Genomic DNA, 22,757 nt, shown 5'->3' on the forward strand with positions numbered 1-22,757 from the left:
TTTGCACTTTAAGTATGCTAACAGTGTTCCTTTTTATGTATATATTTTTATACTTGAAATATACCTTTAACTGTACTTTAAGTAGATTTGAAGTAAATTCCTATGTACGTTACCAGTGGACTACACAAAAAGTTACATAACCAGAATTCTTCTTTAAAAATCAATATTTTCAAACAACGTAAGTCTGTAAGACAGTAAAAGCAAGTTTATAAGACTGTAAAAAACTAATAGCATTCTTGAATAAAATTCTTTTTTGTAAGGATGGCAGAAAAACAAGAAGGATCTCAATTAGGATGACATGCATTACATTTGAATAGGCACTTTTACACTACATACAACTAAACACAAGAAACAGCTTAATGTATATAATTCAAAACATATTTAAAGGGATAGTTCACCTAAAAATGAAAATTCTGTCATCATTTACTCCTCCTCAAGTTCATCCAAACCTGTATAAATTTCTTTGTTCAGCTATATACACAAAGGAAGATATTTGGAAGAATGTTATTACCAAACAACTGTTTTGGTTTCTCTCAGTTCTGTAACTCTCCCTACTAGCTCTGAAGGAGAGTATGTTTGCTTCTCCAGATGTACAGAAGTGTAAGAAAAACTGACACATTCAGTAACAAAGTGAGACATCCATCGATTTAAACATCTCTGTAAATTAAATTCAGGTCTTCACTCTTATGATCATCTCTCTCGGTTTCTCTCAAGCTCTTTCCTTACATCTTATCACTTTCATTTTAGCATCCCCTTTGTTCATCAGAGAGCAGATTTTGTGCCTTGTGTGACCAACTGGATGACAAAATATTTAGTTATTTGTGTCATATAAAATCTTGCCTGGAAATCACACTTTAGAGTCCTTGTACCTAATGCTTCTTACTGCTTTTGGCAAGCTCTTTGTGTTAAGTCTAAACCTGCTGTGTAATAAGACATGAGCATTGTGAAAGTAGCATTACTGAACTTAGAGACTCTCACCTTGTTTCCAGCCTCCCTGCAGGAGGTGATGTGTTTATGTGTTTTTGTGTGTGTGTGTGTGTGTGTGTGAGAGAGACCACTATAGAGATCATTTTCAAAGCAATAAACTGTATTCGCTGACACTTCTGCTTTAAGTATGAAGGCACAAAAACTTTTCAAAGAAAGATCAAGGGAAGTGCTGACTAGAAATGTTCTCTGAGAGGTGCTTCCAGTTTTCACTTAAAATACACAATCATAAACCTTTATTATATAATTATGAATTCTGCCACCTTCATATGTCATATCTATGGCCCTGTTTAGGCTTGGTATCTCACAAGTGGTGAGCCAAGACACCTTGTTTGCACCTGTGTGTCCTGCGACCATTTGTGATCTGGGGTCACTGATTTTTGGAATATAAACGTACTTTTTTAGTGCAGAAGTTGATTGACAGGTTGGTAGGCAGTCTATAGCCGTTGTCCAGGACGCATTAGTGTTAACGCTACAAATGAGAGGTTTGAGTGATGTTAATGCCAGATGTATAGGGGCCTATATGTCTTGGCAATTGAAAAAAAGACAATTTTTTAATTCAAAACATTAGCAACTGTAATCATCAATGCTCAGCAGTCAATTTCAGGTGACAATATTTCAGCATGGCAAGATTTACTAGTATTTAATGACTGTAGACAATGATAAATGATAAACATGGACTCACCGTGTAGCCTGGGGCACAGATACAGGCCCCAGTGAGACCGTGGCAGTCTGCTCCATTAGCACACTGGCACGGCACACTACATCCTTCTCCATAGTAACCCGGGGGACAGGTCTCATTGCAGTATAGACCCGTCCATCCCGCTGTACACGAGCATTCACCTGTCAGGGGGTGGCAGCTGAAAAACAGAAAGACAGATAGACATTTAGGTACAAATATGCCTAAAGATACACTGTGTATAAGGCATCTAAACAGAAACACTTTGGTTTCCAGAACAAGGGAGCCAAATCTGAGAACTAAAACCATTGAGTTAATCCATCCTGGTGTCTGTGAGCTCCACTCAGATAAATGGGGTGTCCTTTCTCTCCTTCATGTAGTAATGAGCCCCAGTGTCTCAGGGCCTAATCTGCCCATACCAGGCATTAACATTGCATTAGCCAGGAACGCGGCTAAGAAATAATGAATGAAGCACAGGTCGCGATAAAGAGCAAGTGCTATGCTACTGTTGAAAGGTGTTCAAATTTTTTCTTGCAAGTCAAATGAAGTCAAATGGACTCAAATGGAGCTCTTTACTCTCCCATGGCTCCAGAGGTTAACGCGAGAGGAGTTGGCTGGAAAAGTGATGATTGTAGGACTGAAGGTAGGGGATTCCATAAAGATGTATTGTTTGTGTGATATAACTTGGCTGAATTGATATTTGTTAAGTGTGAGTTTGCTGTTTAGCTGTGGAAAGTCACATAATGAATTTAATCATGTCCCCTGCAAGTCCCAGCAACACTTTTTGCATTGAATAAATGACCAACGTTTTTTTAAATGGCACAGAAGAAATGCAAAATGTGTCACTGACAAATGATATGGAAACAAAACAAACAGTAATTTGACTTGTAAAGTATCTTTTTGTAATTTCATGATTTACTTGTCTGCTACAATAATAAAAGTGGCTTCTCTCTCTCTCTCTCTCTCTCTCTCTCTCTCTCTCTCTCTCTCACACACACACACACACACACACACACACACACACACACACACACACACACACACACACACACACACACATATATATATATATCTGTATATATATCTAAGGTTGTCAATTGAGTTAAAATTCAATGGAATTAATTGCATAATATGCTTATTAATAAAAAGAATCGCACAAACAAACACACACATATGTATATATGTAATATGTGTGTGTGTGTGCAATAAATTTTCTTAATAAGCATATTATGCAATTAATTCCATTCATTTTTTAACTCAAATGGTTTATTTTTTAGACTAATTAACAGTGTATTTTGCTTTGCAAGAAAATAAAGTGCATTGTAGGTATTCAACAATACTACACTAATTAAATTACTGCATAATTAGGCATCAAAACATTATAACATACAAAATAAAAAATGGATATTCATTTTGAGATTTGCTAAAGATAAAATTTAATACTGTTATTAAATTGTTAATTTTTCCAAAGCTGAACGAAGGTCTTACGGGTGTAGAACGACATGAGGGTGAGTAATTAATGACAGAATTTTCATTTTTGGGTGAACTAACCCTTTAATTGTAAGTAAGCATTAGATTATGGATTAAGGTAATCTAAATGTAAAAATACAGCATGCGAAATTAAACATCCAATATTGGCTTTTACCATTAAATTTGTAAAAAAAAAAATCAGCTGAATATGAGCTCATAAACATAATGGTACAAAAATGCATCCCTAGTCCATTGTTTTTTGTCAGTATAGCAGTTATCATTCTACTGCAGTCTATTGACATGAGGTAGCGTGTCTCACCTGAGTGTGTTGGTGGAGTTACAGGGACAGTATCTGTCACAGATGAGACCGTATAGTCCTGGAGGACAGAACCTGTCCTGGCAGTGAGGCCCTTTAAATCCTGTATCACACAAACACGCTCCGTTGATGTGGTAACACTTGGCCCCATTCTGACAGTCACAGTGGAGGGCACACTGGGGTCCGTAGGTGCCAACCGGACACTCTTCCTGGCACCTGGGAACATTTCAGACACTTTACATAGGTAAAAAAAAGCCCAGTGCAATGTTTTGTATACATTATTCGTTACTCAAAGCAGCTCTGGAAGAAAAAGGAGCCAGTCAGAATAACACAAGCAGAATTAGTAGACTACAAAGTTATTCTAATCTAAGGGTCAAGGGTCAATGGTCTGGGCATCTTCTTTGGTACCCCAGGTTCATCAGTCCCTTGGCTTTGCCTATGGGGTGACAGGAAACTAAAACTGCAGTCATTAATTACCGTGAATACAATTAGACCCAGGCTCATTCTCTCTGTTGAATAGAAAAGTGACTTAAGGAACAGCGACTTCCACAAGATCTTCAATATACAATCCTGGCAGAACATCAATCTTGAGTGTCCAAAAAAGCCATTAGGAGACAGATAAATAGCTCAATTATTTTATAAAACGGACTAGGTATGTTTCATGTTGAAATTACACCAGCGTCGTTTGTATCAGGAGAGACGGGTGTGAGAAGGACTTAGGGGAAGGGAGGAGGGGGTACTAACGCAATCTGAGATTATTCCTGCTGGGCTAATTCACCTGTCACAGACCAAATGAATGAGGGCAATTTTGTTAAATATTAGAGGATAAGAAGTGTCTGTCCTGAAAGTGTTTTCATTCTGCAGACAATCACTTTAGTGCGCTAATAAACCCTAAGCTGCTGCAGTAGACACAGGGAAATAAAGGCACCGAGCTATTTCAATTGGATCCTAATAAAACTCCATTACTGGTAATTAATGGGCAGAAACTTAACAGACCAGTGCGGATCTTGGAGTGGGATCAGTGGACAGAGGGAATATAAACACAGAGCAGTAAAAAAAACAATTAATCAATTATTCAGACCCAAATTGTGCATGCTTGGTAACAAACTGCTTTTGTGGTAGTTTTTTTTTAAAGACACAGAGGAATAATAATAACAGAAATAAGATCAGAACTGGTTTTCACTAATTGGGTATCCGTTTTACCTGTGGCCACTGTATCCTGCCATACACTGGCACTGTCCTGTGATGTGGTCACACAGTCCTCCATTGCGGCACGAGCATTCCTTACTGCAGTTGATCCCATATTTGCCAAATGGGCATGGCTGGGCGCACACAGAGCCCTATCGAGCAAGAAAGCAGAAAAAATTCACATTTGAGAATTACTTAATTCAGAATGACCACTGAAGATGCACAAAAGGAACTATTCACTTTAAGGGTTGACTAGGGATGTGCAATGATTAATCGCGATTAATCGTTTGCAAAATTAAAGTCTGTGTTTATGTATGTATTTACATGTATATATTTAAGAAAAATGTTAGATTTATATATAAAATATTTATATTTATATGTAATAAAAAATATATATAAATATATATATTTATTTAAACATGCATATATTTCTTAAATTTATACATGCATGTGTGTGTGTTTATGTATGCATAATTATTATACACAGAACACACACATATTACGTAAACACAGACTTCTATTTTGCAAACGATTAATCGCGATTAATCGTTGCACATCCCTAAGGTGGACTCAGTAGAATTTCAAAAACACTGTTTGGAAGTTAGTCGGGCCGACACCAACAACAAATGTCTAACCAATCAGCATTAGGGGGCGTATGACGGTCGAGGAAACAGAACGAGCAAGAGGGAGATTTGAAAAAAAGAAAAAAACAACAACTGCAGAACGAGAGATGGGACACAATATAAAAGAGCTCAAAAGAATATCACTGGAATGAAGGTTTATGACTGGGCCGACTCGGAGCGGGGTGGTTAGGATTGGAGTGTGAGTTTTGGAGGCGGAGCACTGAAAAGAGGGGTGGGTTTGTTTGGGTTGATTTCAAATATCAACAATGTCCAACAGCGTTCTTCAAAATCTACTGATCCCACCTTTAAAAATTTACAATTCGGTCATCATTTACTCCCCCATTTCAAACCCATATGACTTTCTTTCAAAGAGAGAAATGCCTTAGTCATTATTATTCATGTGTAATCTTCCCATTTTCACATCAAGAAAAATGATCATAATGATAACAATGTTGGCGTCCAAGCTAACACAGGTTAATGTTCTGTTTATTATAAGCGCACTGCAGTTACGTTGTCTGCCGCTTTAAATGCTCGAGCTCTTTAAAGTTGTGTGGATTCTGACTGGCTGTTAACGTTTTTATAGTTCATCAAATGAAAAAAAAATCATTCTTAAAGTGATTCTAATAATACAGTTCATCTGTGTCATTAATGTTGTATTTGTGGTGTAGTTATCATCCTTGGTGTGAAAGTGACACTTATTCTCACTTCCACACAAAATTGAGTGATGTGATCAGTCACGTAACGTACAATCACCACAATGATGTCAAACAGATGCCATATAAAAAGATCCAGACAGCTAAGGGCAATTTTTCACTGAACAACAACTTAAATTTCAATACAAAAGCTATCTGTCTTTTATAATGCTTTTATGGTGATTTTTTTTGAAAGCACATTTGCTTTTATTTAATGAAACAAACAGCCAATACATTCTTCAAACTTAAAATAATAAACATTCAAAATAACATATCTTAAGTGCCACAGTAGAAAGAAGTCATACAGATTTGAGGGAATAAATGATATACAGAATCATCCATAAAGATAAACATCAATCATGCAAAGATAGAACATGTATAGAATTATACAAAAACACAGTATGTGGCCCTGTAAAAGAGGTCATATTCAATATCTATAGGCACTTATGTCAGTTAAAGCTGAAGGTTTTGCATGACCACTTACCACCTCATATCTGACCCAGTCTTTGCTGTACCTTTAAGACCTTTAGAGGTTCCTTAATCACTGAATAGGTGCTGATATGTTTACAGTACGCTAATGTACTCATAGTTCTGAGGTCAATACTATTACAATGTCTGAATGACCCATTTTTGCAGTTTAGTTTAATAAACGGTCTGAATGAACTGTGGATGGAGCATTGCTTTTTGAACATTAGAGTATGTCTGCATACTGTAGCACATTAAACTGTTTTCAGAAGAGAAAGGAAACTTGTGTTTTTGATATGTCCTCGTTACGAGTTTAAGATGATGCAAAAGGAGCAATAATGAAGCTCAGCAAACTTCACACAATTTTCATCTTAAATAATAACTAGCTGCTCTGCGAGACTCAGATCAGTGTAATTTCTTCCCCCTTTAGGATTGTGCAAATATCTCAATTCAGATTCTGCTCTATCCCTTCTTCATTTACCTCTTAAACTCTTTCACCTTCCCTCCATTCACTTACCCCTCCCTTCTCCTTCTAATTATTCTGTCTTCTCCTTTCTTACTTTCTTTTAAGTGTGACTCACCTCTTCCGTCGTTTCAGTATCTTGCCCTTTTACTCTCCTTCACTCTCTGCCCCTCATCCCTTGTCTCTTCATCTTTATTCCCCTCTGTTTCTTTTCTATCTTTTATTCTCTCTGTCACTTCCTCTTTGTCCCTCACTTCTCCACACTTTTGGTCCCTCTGAGTGCAGCATCTTACCGTCCATCCAGCAGGGCAGGAGCATTCTCCAGTGATGTGATGGCAGGTTCCTCCATTTTGACAGGGGCAGCGCTGCTCGCACTGCGGGCCGTGACTTCCAGAGGGACATCGCTCTCCACATCTGCCAAACCACAAGAGCAAAAACATAAAACCCAGGCAGTCATTGCAAAGGATTGCAACATAAAACACAAGAATGTTCAAAGACTTTAGAACAAATACTTAAAAAAAAAAAAAAAACCTACCAAGTACCCTCACAAGTACTTCACAGCATTTCCACTATGCTAACAATGAATATAGACAAAGAATAAGTACATCGAATGTAGAACCCCATACCCATATTCTTTGTCTGGGGCTAGTTGTCACATGGGGTACCTGGAAGGTTTTGGGTTAAAAATCTTCAGAAGTGGTTTTCTTTGTTGGTTTTGAACATCTAATTCAAATTGTATCCTCCAAACTGCAATATTTGTCAACTAGAGTTGTCAAAAGTACCATCTTCGGTACCGAAATTTTAAAAATGTGACACTTTTAAAAATGTGAATACAATGACCAACGCACATCTATCAGTGGATTTGTCAATGATAGATGCCTGCTTTGAAACTCTCCCATGTGTATCTGTGTGAGAGCTCGGTGAAGAGCATTGTTGTTGTCTATTTACAACATGTTTTTGAAGCGTTGATCATTGAAGCCAATCACAGACATATTCGATGAGCACGTGAATACAATGGCCAATCAGAGGTGTTTACGAATCCATTCAACAGAGCATTTTTTAAATTTCAGTACCGAATTGGTACCTAAGCCTGTACTTTTGACAACTCTAGTTTTTTTTTATTTTGGGTATAGGTGAATTAACCACAGTAGCATACATTGTAATAAAGGGTTTTTTACATATTTTATTGGAATTGAATCATTTTAAACAATTTATCAATTACAATTTGTGTTAACCCAAAAAAATTTATATTTAAAAAATTATATGTTTTTTTTTTAAATAAAAAAAGTATGATACACTTTTGTTTGGGCTGCTTTTATAATTTTGAAAGAATTCTCTTAATATGCTTAAGAAAGCTGAATTTATTTCATCAAAAATATACTAAAAACAGTAATATTGTGCAATATTATTACAATGTAAAATAACTGTTTTTTTATTTTAATATATTATATACATGTAATTTATTTCTGTGATGGCCAAGCTCAAGAAACATTTCTTATTATTATCAATGTTGAAAACAGTTGTGCCACTTAATATTTTTATGGAAACTGAAAACATTGTTTTAAAGATTCTTTGATGAACAGAAAGTTCAAAAGCACAGCATTTGTTTTAAATATAAATATTTTGGAACATTATAAATGTCCGACTGTCACTTTTGTTCAATTACTGAATAAAATTATCAATTTCTTAAAAAAAAACAACAACAACAACAACAAAAAAACTAACTAAAATCGTATTGATCCCAAACTTTTAAATGGCGGTGTATTTTGGAATATTTTCATGAATTATTTATATAATATAATATTTTTGTACGTTGAAAAACAGAATATTTAATGGCAGGTTCCCATTGTGACAACACAAAAGGTCATAAAAGGCAAATGTGTGTTTCCTTGGCAATGATGGTGGAAAGGTTGAATAGCTATTTTGCAGTCAAGTGGTGTGGGCCTATACAGAAATTGACTTTCAAAAATAAACCTACCCTTTTCACTGGAGTTTCAACTTGCCCTTGTCTTTTTTTCAGGAAAGACATATTAACCTTCATATCTTTATACTGAAAACCTGTTTTATCTCTGGTACTCACATGGGGCCCATGTAGCCTGGTGCACATATGCACTCCCCCGTCTCGTGGTGGCAGGTGGCACCGTTGAGGCATTGACATTGCAGCTGGCAGCCCTTGCCATAGTAGCCAGGCTCACATTGATCCTCACAGCGCCAGCCTTGGTAGCCGTCTGTGCAGACACAGGCTCCTGTGATGGGGTTACACAGTGCCCCATTCTTGCACTGACAGCGGTTGCTGCAGTGGGGCCCCCAGTGGCCACTTTCACAACCTGATACAGAGAAGAAGAAAGGATGCTTTTTTACACCAGCCAACTAAAATGCCACTATACACCAGTCAGAGTGGATACTCTCGCTGATCAGTATGATTCAATTGTATTACATTCTGAGCAACAGGTTGTGAACCGGCGACCTGTAATCCTGGAACTCCCAATACACAAGATTTGTGAAGTCATAGAATTTTATTACAGAACATATGCTGAAGTATATAGGTTTGTACAGTGTTTTGTCAATACAAGTGAATCCCACTGCAAGTGGGGATTAGCCGAAGCATAGATTATTTACATCCCCTCATATATTCTCTTTAAATTATCAACGAGCTAATACCATGCTGAAAGCAAAAGCTATCAATAAAATGGTTGAAATTGCAAGGAGCTAATCTTGCAAACGCACCTAAAGTGACCCAGAGATGCTATAAAAGACTGACTCAGTCATTCTGGTGTTCACACGGTATTAGCTAGCATAAATTAGGGCCAATAGACATAGACTTTGTACATCCTTGCATAAATGATACAGCATGTTTCTGGAGATATTCTGGTGATTCTGAGAGGTCTTGTCATTTCCCTCACCTTAAAATCAGTGCTAATTGCTAACTCAGTGGATATTTCGTCATCATTTCTGATATACTGTACACTACTTTTCAAAAGTTTGAGGTCATTAAAATTTGTTTTTGAAAGAAATTAATTTTATTTGGTAAGGATTCATTAAAAGTGACAGAAAAGACATTTACAATGTTTCAAATGCTATTATTTGAACTCTCTATTAATGTATCACAGTTTCGACAAAAATATTAAGCAGTACAACAGTTTTCAACATTGATAATAAAAATAAATGTTTCTTGAGCATCAAATCAATTATTAGAATTAGAATGATTTCTGAAGGATCATGTGACACTGAAGATTGGAGGAATGAATGCTGAAAATTCAGCTTTGCCATCACATAAATAAATCACATTTTAAAATAAATTAAAATAGAAAACAGCTATTTGAAATTACAATAATAATTCACATTATTACAGTTTTTTCTGTATTTTAATCAAATAATTGCAGCCTTAGTGATCATAAGAGACTTCTTTCAAAAACATATAAAAATCTTATGGTTTCATTCAACACAACATGTTGTTTCAAGCATACAGTCCTTTTAAACTCACAAACCAGTCCATATTTAACCACTAACTAAGCTACAAGACATTTGTGACCCATGCAGGCAAAATGTTGGAATCCAACAAAAAATGACTGAGCTACACTTGTTTGAAGTCGATAGAGTCAGCAAGGTCAATTTTGAGAAAAATCGTAAAGGTTCCAAAACAAAATCACCAAGTAACAATACCTTAAAATCCCTGGTAACAACACCAGAATTGGCACACACCAAGTAAAAACCAAATATCTATAGGAAATATATATATTCAACTTATTTTTTGCATGATACCACAATTGTTTGATTAACATTAATGAAGCAGACAGCCAATATATATTAAGACCTACTGTATCACACAGATCTAATATAATGTTACACATCAGATGTTTTTCCCCAACAGTTAACCAAACGTTCATTTAAGACATAACAGATAATGTTTGCGTGAATACTCACCAAGACAGATGTTTTGAAATGCTGTAATTTTGTGTATATCGTGATGGTGCGCTATCTGAGGCGCCTTTGTGCGCGCGGCACACTTCAGATCTGTCAGTCAGCGCGAGTAAAATCATTTTGTTTACATCAACATGAGTTTGAAAATCTAATTTCATTGGTTCAGACTCATGCCATCGAGAATTCGCTATGAATATTCACAAAGTTGGAATGCTGAGCTTTAAAACGTTACTAAACTTGTGCTGAGTGAAGCATGAGTCATCGAGAAACGAGCAGAGAAAAATGTCAACTTTCATGGACAAGGGAAAGGTACTTCTCTCAGAAAACGTATAAATAAAGATACTTTTAGATATTTAATTGCTATTTGGAGCATTGGGGTCACTAAATGAGGGCTTAATGAACTAATTTTTGCAAAAAACTCAAATTCAACCAAAATTGACATTTTTCACTTGTTTTGCCTGTAGCTCAAAATTAGCTCAAAAAATTAATCTCATTCTGACTTCTTTTGCTAGCACGGGTCACATTTATCTAAGCTCAGAAAGCTGTTTTGAAAGTGGATAAAGCCCTAATGAAGACTGTGTGCTGTGGGAGAGCAGCATCTGTTGTCTATGTCAGACAAACATCAGGTGGATGATCAGCACTTAGAGAAGACAGCTTGGCACAGAGGGGGGTCATGGAACATCCTGCCGCTGTGGCGAGTCTTTCCCAGGAGGTGCGACGTAGACCGCATTAAGTAGCTCACAGAGGGCAGGAGGCACGTTATTGATTTGAGTAAATCTGCTATGGATGAGTTCTCCTGTCGGTTGAGCTCTCACACCACACAAATGACCAGGGCACATTAAAGGCAGGAAACCTGCAGGAGGTCAGCAAAGATGGATGAGCCGCGCATCGTCTGCTCCGCTCGCAGTCAATCAGCACTCATCATGCTCCTTTCGGTTCTCCCACGCTGATGAGTGAAAAAGAGCAGAAAAACACAACACATCCACTGTTTGCCTCTCTCGCCAGCCCCCGGACCTCGTCAACTCCCCATCAGCCCCAAAGTGAGCACTTCACTTTCAAAGAAGCCTCATACTGGGACGCAAACAGTTTCCCTCCCATTCAACGCGGCAAATCCACTCCGCGTTGGCTCAGAGTCCACCCGGCCTCTTCATTTGCAGCCATTCTGAATCATTGCGGAGGAGGACAAATAAGTGGAAATCTAGACAGAGCTTAATTTGCAGAAGTCTTTTTCTCTGGTGTTCAGAAGCAGCACAAAATGTTGCCATTGAAGACTCAAAGCCTCTTTTCCCCCCACAGCGAGACGCCTCAGCACATTTCCTCCTAAAGCCCATTATCTTGGCCCGTCTCTTCTGCGTTTAGTTTTAGACTTGCCGCAGACAGTCTCTCACTGCGGGCCCTCTGACAGCATTTAGCTGTGATTAAAGAGTCAGAGATCATTTGGTGCCATGGGCAAGGCTGTAAAACACACAGTGTTATTCCTATTTCTCTGTGTTTAAAGTATCTGAAAAAAAGCTTCCATAAGTATGTGTCTAATCAGAGAAGAGATGAAGGAAGAGTGGATGAGGCCCCCTTTGGGGCAATGGACCTGGTGTGTGGGCAGAGATTCAATGTTATAAGTACACCAAATGGTCGGTGTGTAACACAACCCCTATTAAAAGCACTCAGCATTGCACAAACAGACTAATCTAAGGGTGTGTTTAGGGAGACAACCCATGCTCCTTTCCACAAAACACTTGCACTTTGAGGCATCAGGAAAGAGCTGTGAACGTGCGTTTGTGTACTGTATTTTGATAAGCAGAAAAATGTAATGGCCTGGTCTGATCAGATGGTTGGGAAAGATCTCAGTGCAGGGCAACGCCATGCAAAATCCTGTGAGAATCCGTAATGCTGCTACTTGAAGTTCTCCCATAAGTGTGGTGAACCATATTACAAAACAAGTAAAATCCTTTCAGCTGCAGGCCTGATTCAAAAATTATTAAGGCTGGCAAGAAAAATACTATGTGTATTTTGGTGCTACATTCTGCCTGGAGCTGTGTGCGCAGCTAAATAAACATGAACATCACAAAAGGCTAATTAGGGAGAAGTCTAAACTGTTGTATTTTCTATGAAGACAAAATATCTCACTCCTGTGGAATCTGGAAGCCCTGCTTGCGCTGTCTGTTTTTTTTTTATCAAGAATACGTTTCTTGTCAGAGCCATAGCCTTGAGGGCAGCGCGCATACATATTGTGCAACAGAGCTTCATATCTCTTCCTGTCTCTCCTCAAACTGTCAAATAAAGGCAAAATTCTCCAAAAATATGACACTGAAAAATATATACATAGAAAAATTATTTTATTAATTGTTTTATGCCATGTCAGAATCTAAGGCTATTTTTAAAGCAAAAATCATGGTAAAATATTTTTTTTGATTTAAAAAAGGTAAATAAATCAATAAACATATTTAAAAACAGCATATTTGTCGTCTCCCATTACTTCCTGTGTCTCCTCCATGCATAAATACATTTTTTAAAAAGACAAACCCGAGACAGACCCAATAAAATTATCGGGTTTGCAATTTCTGCAATTTTTTCGAACCTGACTGGACCCAAATGTAAACGGCTTTGAGATGTATACAGACACGCATCAATCAGGCCCAGACTGGCCATCGGGAGCAATGGGAGAAATCCCGGTGGCCTGGCAACTGATTTGGCCTGCTGCTCCATTCATTTTTATTTATTTACTTATTTATTATTACTTTATATTATTGCCTGCCTGATGCACACAAGTGATTTTTATATTCAGACAGTGATTTCAATTGTGACCACTGGAAAAAAAAAACTTGATAGCTCGATAAAAATTTAATTGATAAGATGGCTTTCTGTGTGCGAGGTAACAAATGTTTGTTCCTTTTCTATGTGCACTTCCCCAAAATGCATAGTCGCTGTCTGTTCATGAAGTGCTAAAATGTCAATCACTCATCACTGTAACCTCATTACGTCCAATAAAAAAATACTTGTTATTTACCTGAAGCGTGGATTCAGAGAGAACTTAAAAAACAATGTTGAGACAATGTTATCATACAATTATTTAATATGTATTTATTTTAAATAATAAAATATTGTTAAATGCCCAAAAGGAATAATGGAAAGTTGGCATAGTTTAAAAGAATTTCAGGTATTCTCGGATCCATTCTGTAAAAGCACATTTATTCTAAATTACCCAAGACAGATGCCACTCATATCAGACCCGACCTGTGTCTGAGGCACTTGTCAAAGTTTTGGACCCGAACCCACTCAGTCTCGCCGCTTCGCTCTCTTCATGAGAGATGGTAGCCAAGCGTCTGCACCTCGCAGTTCTGGCCCCACGCATGCTGAGTGTCAACTACAATCCTGGGGAGCTGGCAGAGAATTTCGAAGGGGTTACTCTTTCTCTGGTCTTCTCCCGCTAACTCCGTGGCTCTCATGCCCGATCTGGAAGCCTGCTCTGCGGCCTCATCCGGCTTGCCCGGGTAAAAGAGATGCTCGCCAGCTTTCTCTTCACTGGGTTGGCATCATATTGAGGCTGGTGGGAAAGGCATACGTTGGTCAGGTTGGTGGGGACCTGCACACTATGTCGGTGTTGCAAGCCTACCAAGCAGACCCTTTGAAAGACCTGGACCAGGGCGAGGGATTGTTTCCTGAGGCAGTTATGGAATTGTGTGCAGCCACAGATCTAGTCCTCTGTACCGCTAAAGAGACAGACCATGCCATTGGCCACTCTATAGCTGCTATCCATATCTTATTTATTGCCTAGATCAGCTCATTATGATGGACTTAGAACTGTGGACTTAGCTGAGGCAGATAGTAGTCTCTCCTGAATAGCTCTACTCTTACACCGTGTCTACACTGGGCGTGAGCAGTGCGACATGACATGTCAAAAGACAATAGAACCCATTATAATCAGTGATGTTGTCTATACTGGATGTGGCACGGCGCAACAAATTCCCGACAGTAAATGGATTCCTTGTTCTATTTCTGACTTAGTACAAGTGCTTTGCAACGGTCGCATTCAGTGTAGACAGCTTTTAGCTGTTGTGGCGTTGTCGCATCTGGTATAGACACGGTGTTAGAGGCTCTAGGCCATGGGTCTCAAACTCAAATTGGCGGGGGGCCCTTTTATGTGATTGACACCTCACAGGAGGGCCATATTAACATTCAAGTGCAAGAAAGCGCAACATTTCAGAAAATTTATTTCCTTTGCATTATTTCTCATTTACTTCAAATTTCATTAGGGCTACTAAAATATTGTTATACCTATACTAAAAATATTTTATTCACCATACTAAATGCAAACAGCAGTGTCTCTCTCATTGGTACAGAGTGTAATATAATCATATAATACTATTACTAATATAATACTACTAATATAATACTATTAATTGCAATAGGTGCGACTTCTCACATCCAACAAGGTGCATGGAATAAAAAAAAAAAAAAATAGTAATTTAGGAACAAAACCAGCATCACTTGTGGCATGGAGGGGTCAAAAATAAACAATAAACTGGAGCTATATATATAAAAAAATTAAGCGCAGTCATTTAATTTTTTGCCAAAAAATTTAAATCTCTCATTTTTACATACATTATTAGTTTTAAACATTTAGAGGAAGTATTTTCCCTTACTTTATGTTAGCTTAAATAACATTAAAATCTTGCACTGAACTACAATGTACTAAACAAATACAATCAATATTTGTACTTTCTTCTATTTCTTGACAGACACCTGGCTGCGCTTGTGCTCACACAGCTGACACACATTTCTCCAAGATGCTGTTTGAGCATCAGTAACGTTTAATGGTTTCATCGGACGCGTTTCGGTGGTTTAAATCGACGCTCGTGACTTTAAAGTCGAGTGCTTTTACTGTAATTTAGGCCTTGTGTCCACCAGAGCGTTTTTGGCCAGCTGAAAACGCTAGGCGCTCTGCTTAAAACGCCTATCTGTGAGCGTTTGAGAGCGCTCCAGCTGCGCAGCGTTTTTTTTTACCGTTGAGACGCTTTGTTGCTATGATACGGAATATCTGCGTCACTGTTACTTATAACTGATTTTGCAGGTAATTTGTTTAAAATTAACATTAACTAAAAATGTTCACACAGTGTGGAATTACTTGCTATGTATGTTCAGAGATCAGCAATATTAATTTCTCATCCATTTTGTTTCGTTCTCTGTTTGTTGATGTCGTTGTACAGCAAGAATGTTGTGACAGTTGGTCGGTGTTGTATTTATCCCGCCTGTCCTCAACTCTGATTGGATGGCAAGCGCGCTCATAATAGAAGCGACGTGGTTAAGAGCGCGGCTCATGGTTGCATAGCAACGACAGACGCCACTGGAGCGAAAGCGCATTGGAAAGAAGGCCGCTTATGTTACGCAATATGTGAATGCCCATTAGAATGGCGACTTTTTCTTTGCATATCAGACAGGTAGCAACTAAAGAATAATAATAATTTAGCGGGCCGGATTATGTTTTATTTTTGAGATTAGTTGCGGGCCGGGTAGAAGGGGAGGGCGGGCCGGCGGTTTGAGACCACTGCTCTAGGCTATTGCCTGCCCTATTAACGTTGAGTTCCTGAGAAGGGAACGAGACATTGTCATGCTTCGGACATGCCTGCACGTCTTTTTCAGTCAGTCTAAAGTTGTTGACGTGTAATGCAAGTAGGGATGTCCAGATCCGATCACGTGATCGGAAATCGGGCCCGATCATGTGGTTTCAGACTCGATCGGAATCGGACATTACCTCCCGATCAGGACTCGGATATATATGTATTAGGCGTGCAACGGTTCTAGGTAAAAAATCGAACCATACGGTTCTCCACTTACGGACCGCACTTGCACTGCAGTCCATCTCGAATGACGACGCATCTATTGGTTAATATGGTTTGTTTAAAATAGCAACGTGGAAAACAGACAGAGTTCAGATAATGTATGTTTCAGTCGATAGATGCACAAAACGTTACAACAACGATAATCAGAAAGCGTGGACAAAACAGTCACTCTTTGTAAACTGTTAACTGCGAGTGCCGTCTGCTGTAATATCCAGTCATTTACGCCGTCATCACCCGTTGATAGCGCGCGAGCGCAGGTGAGACCTGAACAGCACACGTTGCTGTCTGTGTTTAAACTAACTCATTTAAGCCTTGCTGATTTAAACCTTCAAGAACAAGACGCGAAATAGAACTCGCACGCGCTGTGAGAATATTTGTGTGCGTTCATCCGACGCGCGCACGCGCTTATTTCAGTCAGCGCGCAAATACTGAGTTCTCTTTCAAGTCTTGCGCTTCGGCAGACAAATTCATACAAAAATTATGTCAACATGCCCGTCCTAGCGAGTATCCTAGCAAACATAGTCGGTTATGTCTTAAGTGAACGTATATTAGTCGAGAAAGACAGCGCATGTGTAACAGTATATGTACTGAATCGTGCATGTCTTAAATGGAAAACAACTATTCCTGCTGCCTGTATTTAATGTTAAATCAAACAACAAAAAACAAAGAAATCACTCACTGCTCTTGACTGAATCGTTTTTGTAACTTCAATAATGATTAATCTTTATTTATTTTATACAGTAAATAATGTGCAGTGATATTTTATATTTGATTACTATTTGAAAACTGTTAGATACCTGAAAAACCTGAAAAGCACTGTCCCTGGATCTGTTTTTTCGCTCTTCTTTATTCTTTTTTATGTAGGCTATTGAGTATCAGATCGGGACTCGGTATCGGCAGATACTCAAAATCAAATGACTCGGACTCGAGGGCAAAAAAACGTGATCGGGACATCCCTAAATGCAAGCACCCTTTTATACACACGGGTGCTCCATGTGACATCATAGGACTGCCGTCAGTCAATAGGATTGGCGTGATTTCACACATGCTTCAGAAATTGAGTTCCGCGGACACATCCCCATAGCATCAGCATCTGATGCAACATCTTGTTCCCTTTTCAGGGAGCCAGGTTACATACGTTACATGCGTATTTTAGTTTTAAATTAATATATCAATCTTTTGCCAACCTGCCATTTGCCCTTGTATCATCCAACAGATGGACCGTAGCCATCTAGATGTTTGTAACAGGGCCAAGGGTTTGAGAATCAGATAGGAAGCACTGTACAAGAGTGTGATTACACTGACTCTATCATAGCACACAATACCTCTAGGGCCAATTACTACTTCCTTGCACCAAGTCCAGCCCATTCTACTCCTTTAATTAAAGCTCCAGTGGTGGAGAGGAAGACTAAGTCAACCCCTCTCACCCAAGTCTTAGCGTTAGTGGTTAATGACTGGAGGAAGTGCATCCAGACAATTAAACTTCCAGATAAATGAAGATCCCAAACCTTGGCAGCTGAACTGCTCTGTTTGGGTTCATCTCTGCTATGCCATGATGAATACAGGATGGGAGTTTGTCTCTACATGACAGAGTGTCTTAATTACTGTGAGTCAATGTCATAGCTCTGTGCGCTACGTGACTCAAGTCGACTCCATGCCTGATGACGGTTAGAGTGAGACCTGTTTTGTGATAGTTGAGTGTGTTCTTCAGAGCATAGGTTATGCAGAAACCTTATTAAACCACTGAATGTCAAACAGTGTGCAGCTTCAAAGAAAGCAAAAGTAAATTAAAGTATATGGACAAGGTGTCATAAAAGATACAGTTTTAAAATGGGTGATCCAAATGTGTTTTGATAAAAAGATTCTGTCTAGTGAGAAATAAGTGAAGGTTCATATACACACAGAAACCTTGACTGATTGGAATTGCAAGGCTGCAAGGACAAGTTTCTTAAACAATTAAAGGTACTGCATCCCTATTACCCGACAGACATCCTGAATAATGAGGGAAGTGAAGAAGTTTGCCAAATTAGATCATTAAAAAAAATAATAAAATAATAATAATAATACTTTTAATTGATTTTTTAAATTTTGTTGATTAAGAACTTTTAATTTATTGATTAATTGTTGATTTTTTTTTGTTGTTGTTGATTAAGAATGTTTTTTTTTTTTTGAGGTTTAACAAGGTAGTTTACACCATGCTATCTTGTTTTGGTGCATGAATCTTTTTAATTACATAAAGAATTCAGTTTGCGATTTGCAATCAAAAATCAAAATCTTTTGCTATTTTATTTAACACATGTAGGAAAACAAAAATGAAGCTGAAGAGAGAGCGTTTGTGTTTGCCTCCCTGTGTTAAATATAATAACAAAAGATTTTGAATTATGAACGTAAAAAGTTGGGAGAAATCGGATGTCTCTTTATATTAGATACATGCATAAGGTCTTAAAGTGACACCACTGTCATTAATGTTAATAAAAAAAAAAGACAAAGAGAAAATAACTTACTGCTTTTTACTGAATAACCTCAGTACCTTTAAAGGTGCCCTAGAATTAAAAATTTAATTTACCTTGGCATAGTTGAATAACAAGAGTTCAGTACATGGAAATGACATACAGTCTCAAACACCATTGTTTCCTCCTTCTTATATAAATCTCATTTATTTAAAAGACCTCTGAAGAACAGACGACTCTCAACATAACACCAACTGTTACGTAACAGTCGGGATCATTAATATGTACAACCCCAATATTTGCATATGCCAGCTCATGTTCAAGCATTACACAAGGGCAGGACGTCTGGATGTGCACAGCTGAATCATCAGACTAGGTAAGCAAGCAAGGACAATAGTGAAAAATGGCAGATGGAGCAATAATAACTGACATGATCCATGATATCATGATATTTTTAATTTAAAGTTACCATCGTTTCTTACTGTATTCACGGAGACAAGACTGTCGTTATTTTCATTTTTAAACACTTGCAGTCTGTATAATGCATAAACACAACTTCATTCTTTATAAACCTCTCCAACAGTGTGTAATGTTAGCTTTAGCCACGGAGCACTATCAAACTCATTCAGAATCAAATGTAAACATCCAAATAAATACCTTACCTTAAGCCGGGGACACACCTAACGATTAGCTGAAACATTCTAAGACTGAACTGAACACACATACCGATTGTTTCCTTCGACTGGAGCCGATTTTAATCGTTGACAGTCGGAGAAGAACACACACGTTTATGATTGAGACCGCTGCTAAGCAACACACTGTGCGCGGGATCTTGAAAATGGATGTAAACAAACAGCTCGCGCTCTTAATCTGCAGCTATATTTGTGCGGAAAATAACTAAAAAAGTGGAAAAACGCGCAGGATATGTGTGAGGTCCTGGCTGGAGAGGCAACGTGGATTTGTTCTCTACAGAGAGAATTTGAGGTGAGTAAACTAAATCTCAATAATAGGTAAAATATTTGTAATTCATATGCTTAAATCTATTTTTAGGGCTCGCACTCCGGTGGTGTCGGCCGTTGTTAAGCAACGATAAGCTGCGATCCTCAGTGAAGCTTGTTCGACTTGAAACGGCACTGTACAGACCATTACATTACCACAGAAGTAACGTTAACTTTATACTACCACAATGCGACCTCAAAGGGCACTTTCACTCTTTTGCGATCAAAGGGGCAGGGCTCTTTATATTCTCTCTGTATATATTGTATCAACTGTTAATTTTGTATCCGTATCAGATAAATAATATATATACAAAACATGGTAAAAAAAAAAATAATAATTTATCTTTATCATTTGTTGCCCCCCTATTGGCTGGTGCTCCAGGACACTCGCCCAATGCCGTCTATGGATAATCCGGCCCTGTACATTACCTGACACGTTCAAAGCTTCCGCAATAGCAGCCCAACTTCTTTCCTTATCGCTTCTATTATGGTATTCCTTCGAAGATGTGTTGTATAGACAGTCGTACTCTTGCCAGAGTTCAACCAGTTTTTCTTCCATACCGGTTGTCCAATGTGTTTTTATGTTTCAAACGTTTTTGACGCCATTTCGCCGCTTGTTTACAATCGCCTGACACAGTCTCCAAGGAAACAGAGACGTCATCGGTCGCAAATATTATGCTGCCTTCACGTGCTCTCAGTGCTATTGTAAAGATGACTTTCCTTGAAAAAAAAAAAAATAACGAAACTTGAATGCGATTTGCTCATAATCACTCCTTCAGAATTGGGAATTATCAAATTTGAGAAGAATCTTTGTGAGGAGGACTGGCAATGACTGTTTCTAAAATTCTAAGACTACAATCGTTAGACGCAGCACACTGCACGATTTTAAGCACCAACAGTAAACACCGACTGAACGCAACTGGCTCTGACTCGGCGCGATTAGACATGATCAGTCGTAAGTATCAAATTACATTCATAATCGGGCTTACAATCGTTAGGTGTGTCCCCGGCTTTACGCGATTAGACATATTGCATGACGAATACTTTGTAAAGATCCATTTTGACAGTTATTTTAGCTGGGTGAACTTTGTTTATGCTGTTTAAGGCAGTCGCAAGCACGAGAATTCAAAGGGGCTGCAGCCTGAATCGGTGCATATTTAATGATGCCCCAAAATAGGCAGTTAAAAAAATGAATAAAAAAAAATCTATGGGGTATTTTGAGCTGAAACTTCACAGACACATTCAGGGGAAACCTTAGACTTATAATATATCTTTTAAAAAGACGTTCTACGGCACCTTTAATAAGAATCAATGCATAATTTATACAGTGAAGTCTATGTAGTTTTATTTTATATTTCTTTAATCAATTTCTTACTTGAATGCTACTGTTAAATATTGTAGCTGAAAAAATTAAAGCACTGTGTATTTCATTTGTATATTATATTGTATTTGTCCTATTATTTGTAATTTGTCCTATTATTTGTAATTTGCTTCTTTGTTCTTATTTTTAATAACAAAGATAAAATAATGAAATAAAGATTTTCATCTTTGCCCACCTTTACTCTGGCCTAAATGATCTGTCATTCTTTTTTATTTTATATTTAGTTACCTTGTTAGGCAATTTTTCTAAAAATAGGCAAATTAGTTTTGCTGTACTGCTAAGCGACTTAAAATAAAACCGAAATGAAAAAGAATTGTGATAAAATTGTGAAACATTATCTTCCTGAAAAAAATTTGTTATGTGATATTTTTGCAATATCTCCCACCCCTACGGACTAAAATGGTGTTGTTGTTTTTTAGTGAAGCAAAAAAAAAATATGCTTTTGATTCACTAAAAAGAACCAGTTCAAAAGAGTTATTGTTCAGTAATCACACTTCTCTTGTAATGTTACCTGTTTCGCTGCGCATTTAAATGCCTGGAAAAGATGAACAGGGCTATAGCTCTGATAAACCTTTACAAATATAGCTTCTTTTTTTTCTGTAAAATTACGATTATTTAGTACACTAGGATGATAAATGTCTCCTGGACATGCTTTTAAACGTACAGTTGTAAAAGCTGCCAATACTCTCACCATGAAATGGCCCACTGGGCCCTCTAGAGCTCCACTGACACTTATCACTATGTTATTTATTTGTGCGCTGAAAGAGCCGACTGCTACAGAATGAATTAGAGATACATTAGGGAATTTGGGATATGTTATGTGGGGTGGGGAGCTGATGGATGCTATTCTAAATATACAGAAAGAACTGCCAATAGTCATGTGGGGTGGATAGTGCTGAGTTATAATATCAGAGGGGGGAGCACTTGCACTGCAGCTGCCAGGCAGCCTCGACGGACCGGGACGTCCCTCCTACCCTAATTTATCTAAGACAAGCCCCTGCTACATGTTTCCTTTTCCCCAGTAGAGAGGAACAGCATGGGACCTGCCAGCCAAAGCCTCAGGGGAGACACGTAGCGTAAGGATGTGCTGATGTTGTATATTTTCACGCTATGACTCATGCTACATTATAGTTCACATGTACAAACTTTTACTCTATATTACGGTATCTGCAGTGAATTAACATTTTAACAACAAACTTGTGCATATTAACGGATATAATTTCTGGTTAAGCAGTGACAGAGAAGGCACTTTTCTTAGTAAAAAAGAAATGTTCGACTTTGCCACCAAAG

At 38.0% G+C, this 22,757-nt stretch overlaps 1 protein-coding gene across 2 annotated transcripts in view; it reads right to left on the reverse strand.

Annotated features, from left to right (window-relative positions):
• megf11 (multiple EGF-like-domains 11) overlaps positions 1-22,757 on the reverse strand; it is a 142,174-nt gene that overhangs the window by 39,893 nt on the left and 79,524 nt on the right. For both annotated transcript variants that reach the window (XM_067389286.1, XM_067389287.1), the window contains 5 exons: positions 8,961-9,207; positions 7,174-7,294; positions 4,653-4,789; positions 3,453-3,665; positions 1,670-1,844 (listed from right to left, as the gene is read on the reverse strand). In XM_067389286.1, the coding sequence (XP_067245387.1) occupies positions 1,670-1,844; positions 3,453-3,665; positions 4,653-4,789; positions 7,174-7,294; positions 8,961-9,207 (893 nt within the window). The remainder of the gene's footprint in view (positions 1-1,669; positions 1,845-3,452; positions 3,666-4,652; positions 4,790-7,173; positions 7,295-8,960; positions 9,208-22,757) is intronic.

This window comes from Chanodichthys erythropterus, chromosome 7 (assembly GCF_024489055.1).
Source record: "Chanodichthys erythropterus isolate Z2021 chromosome 7, ASM2448905v1, whole genome shotgun sequence".
Classification (NCBI taxonomy): domain Eukaryota; kingdom Metazoa; phylum Chordata; class Actinopteri; order Cypriniformes; family Xenocyprididae; genus Chanodichthys; species Chanodichthys erythropterus.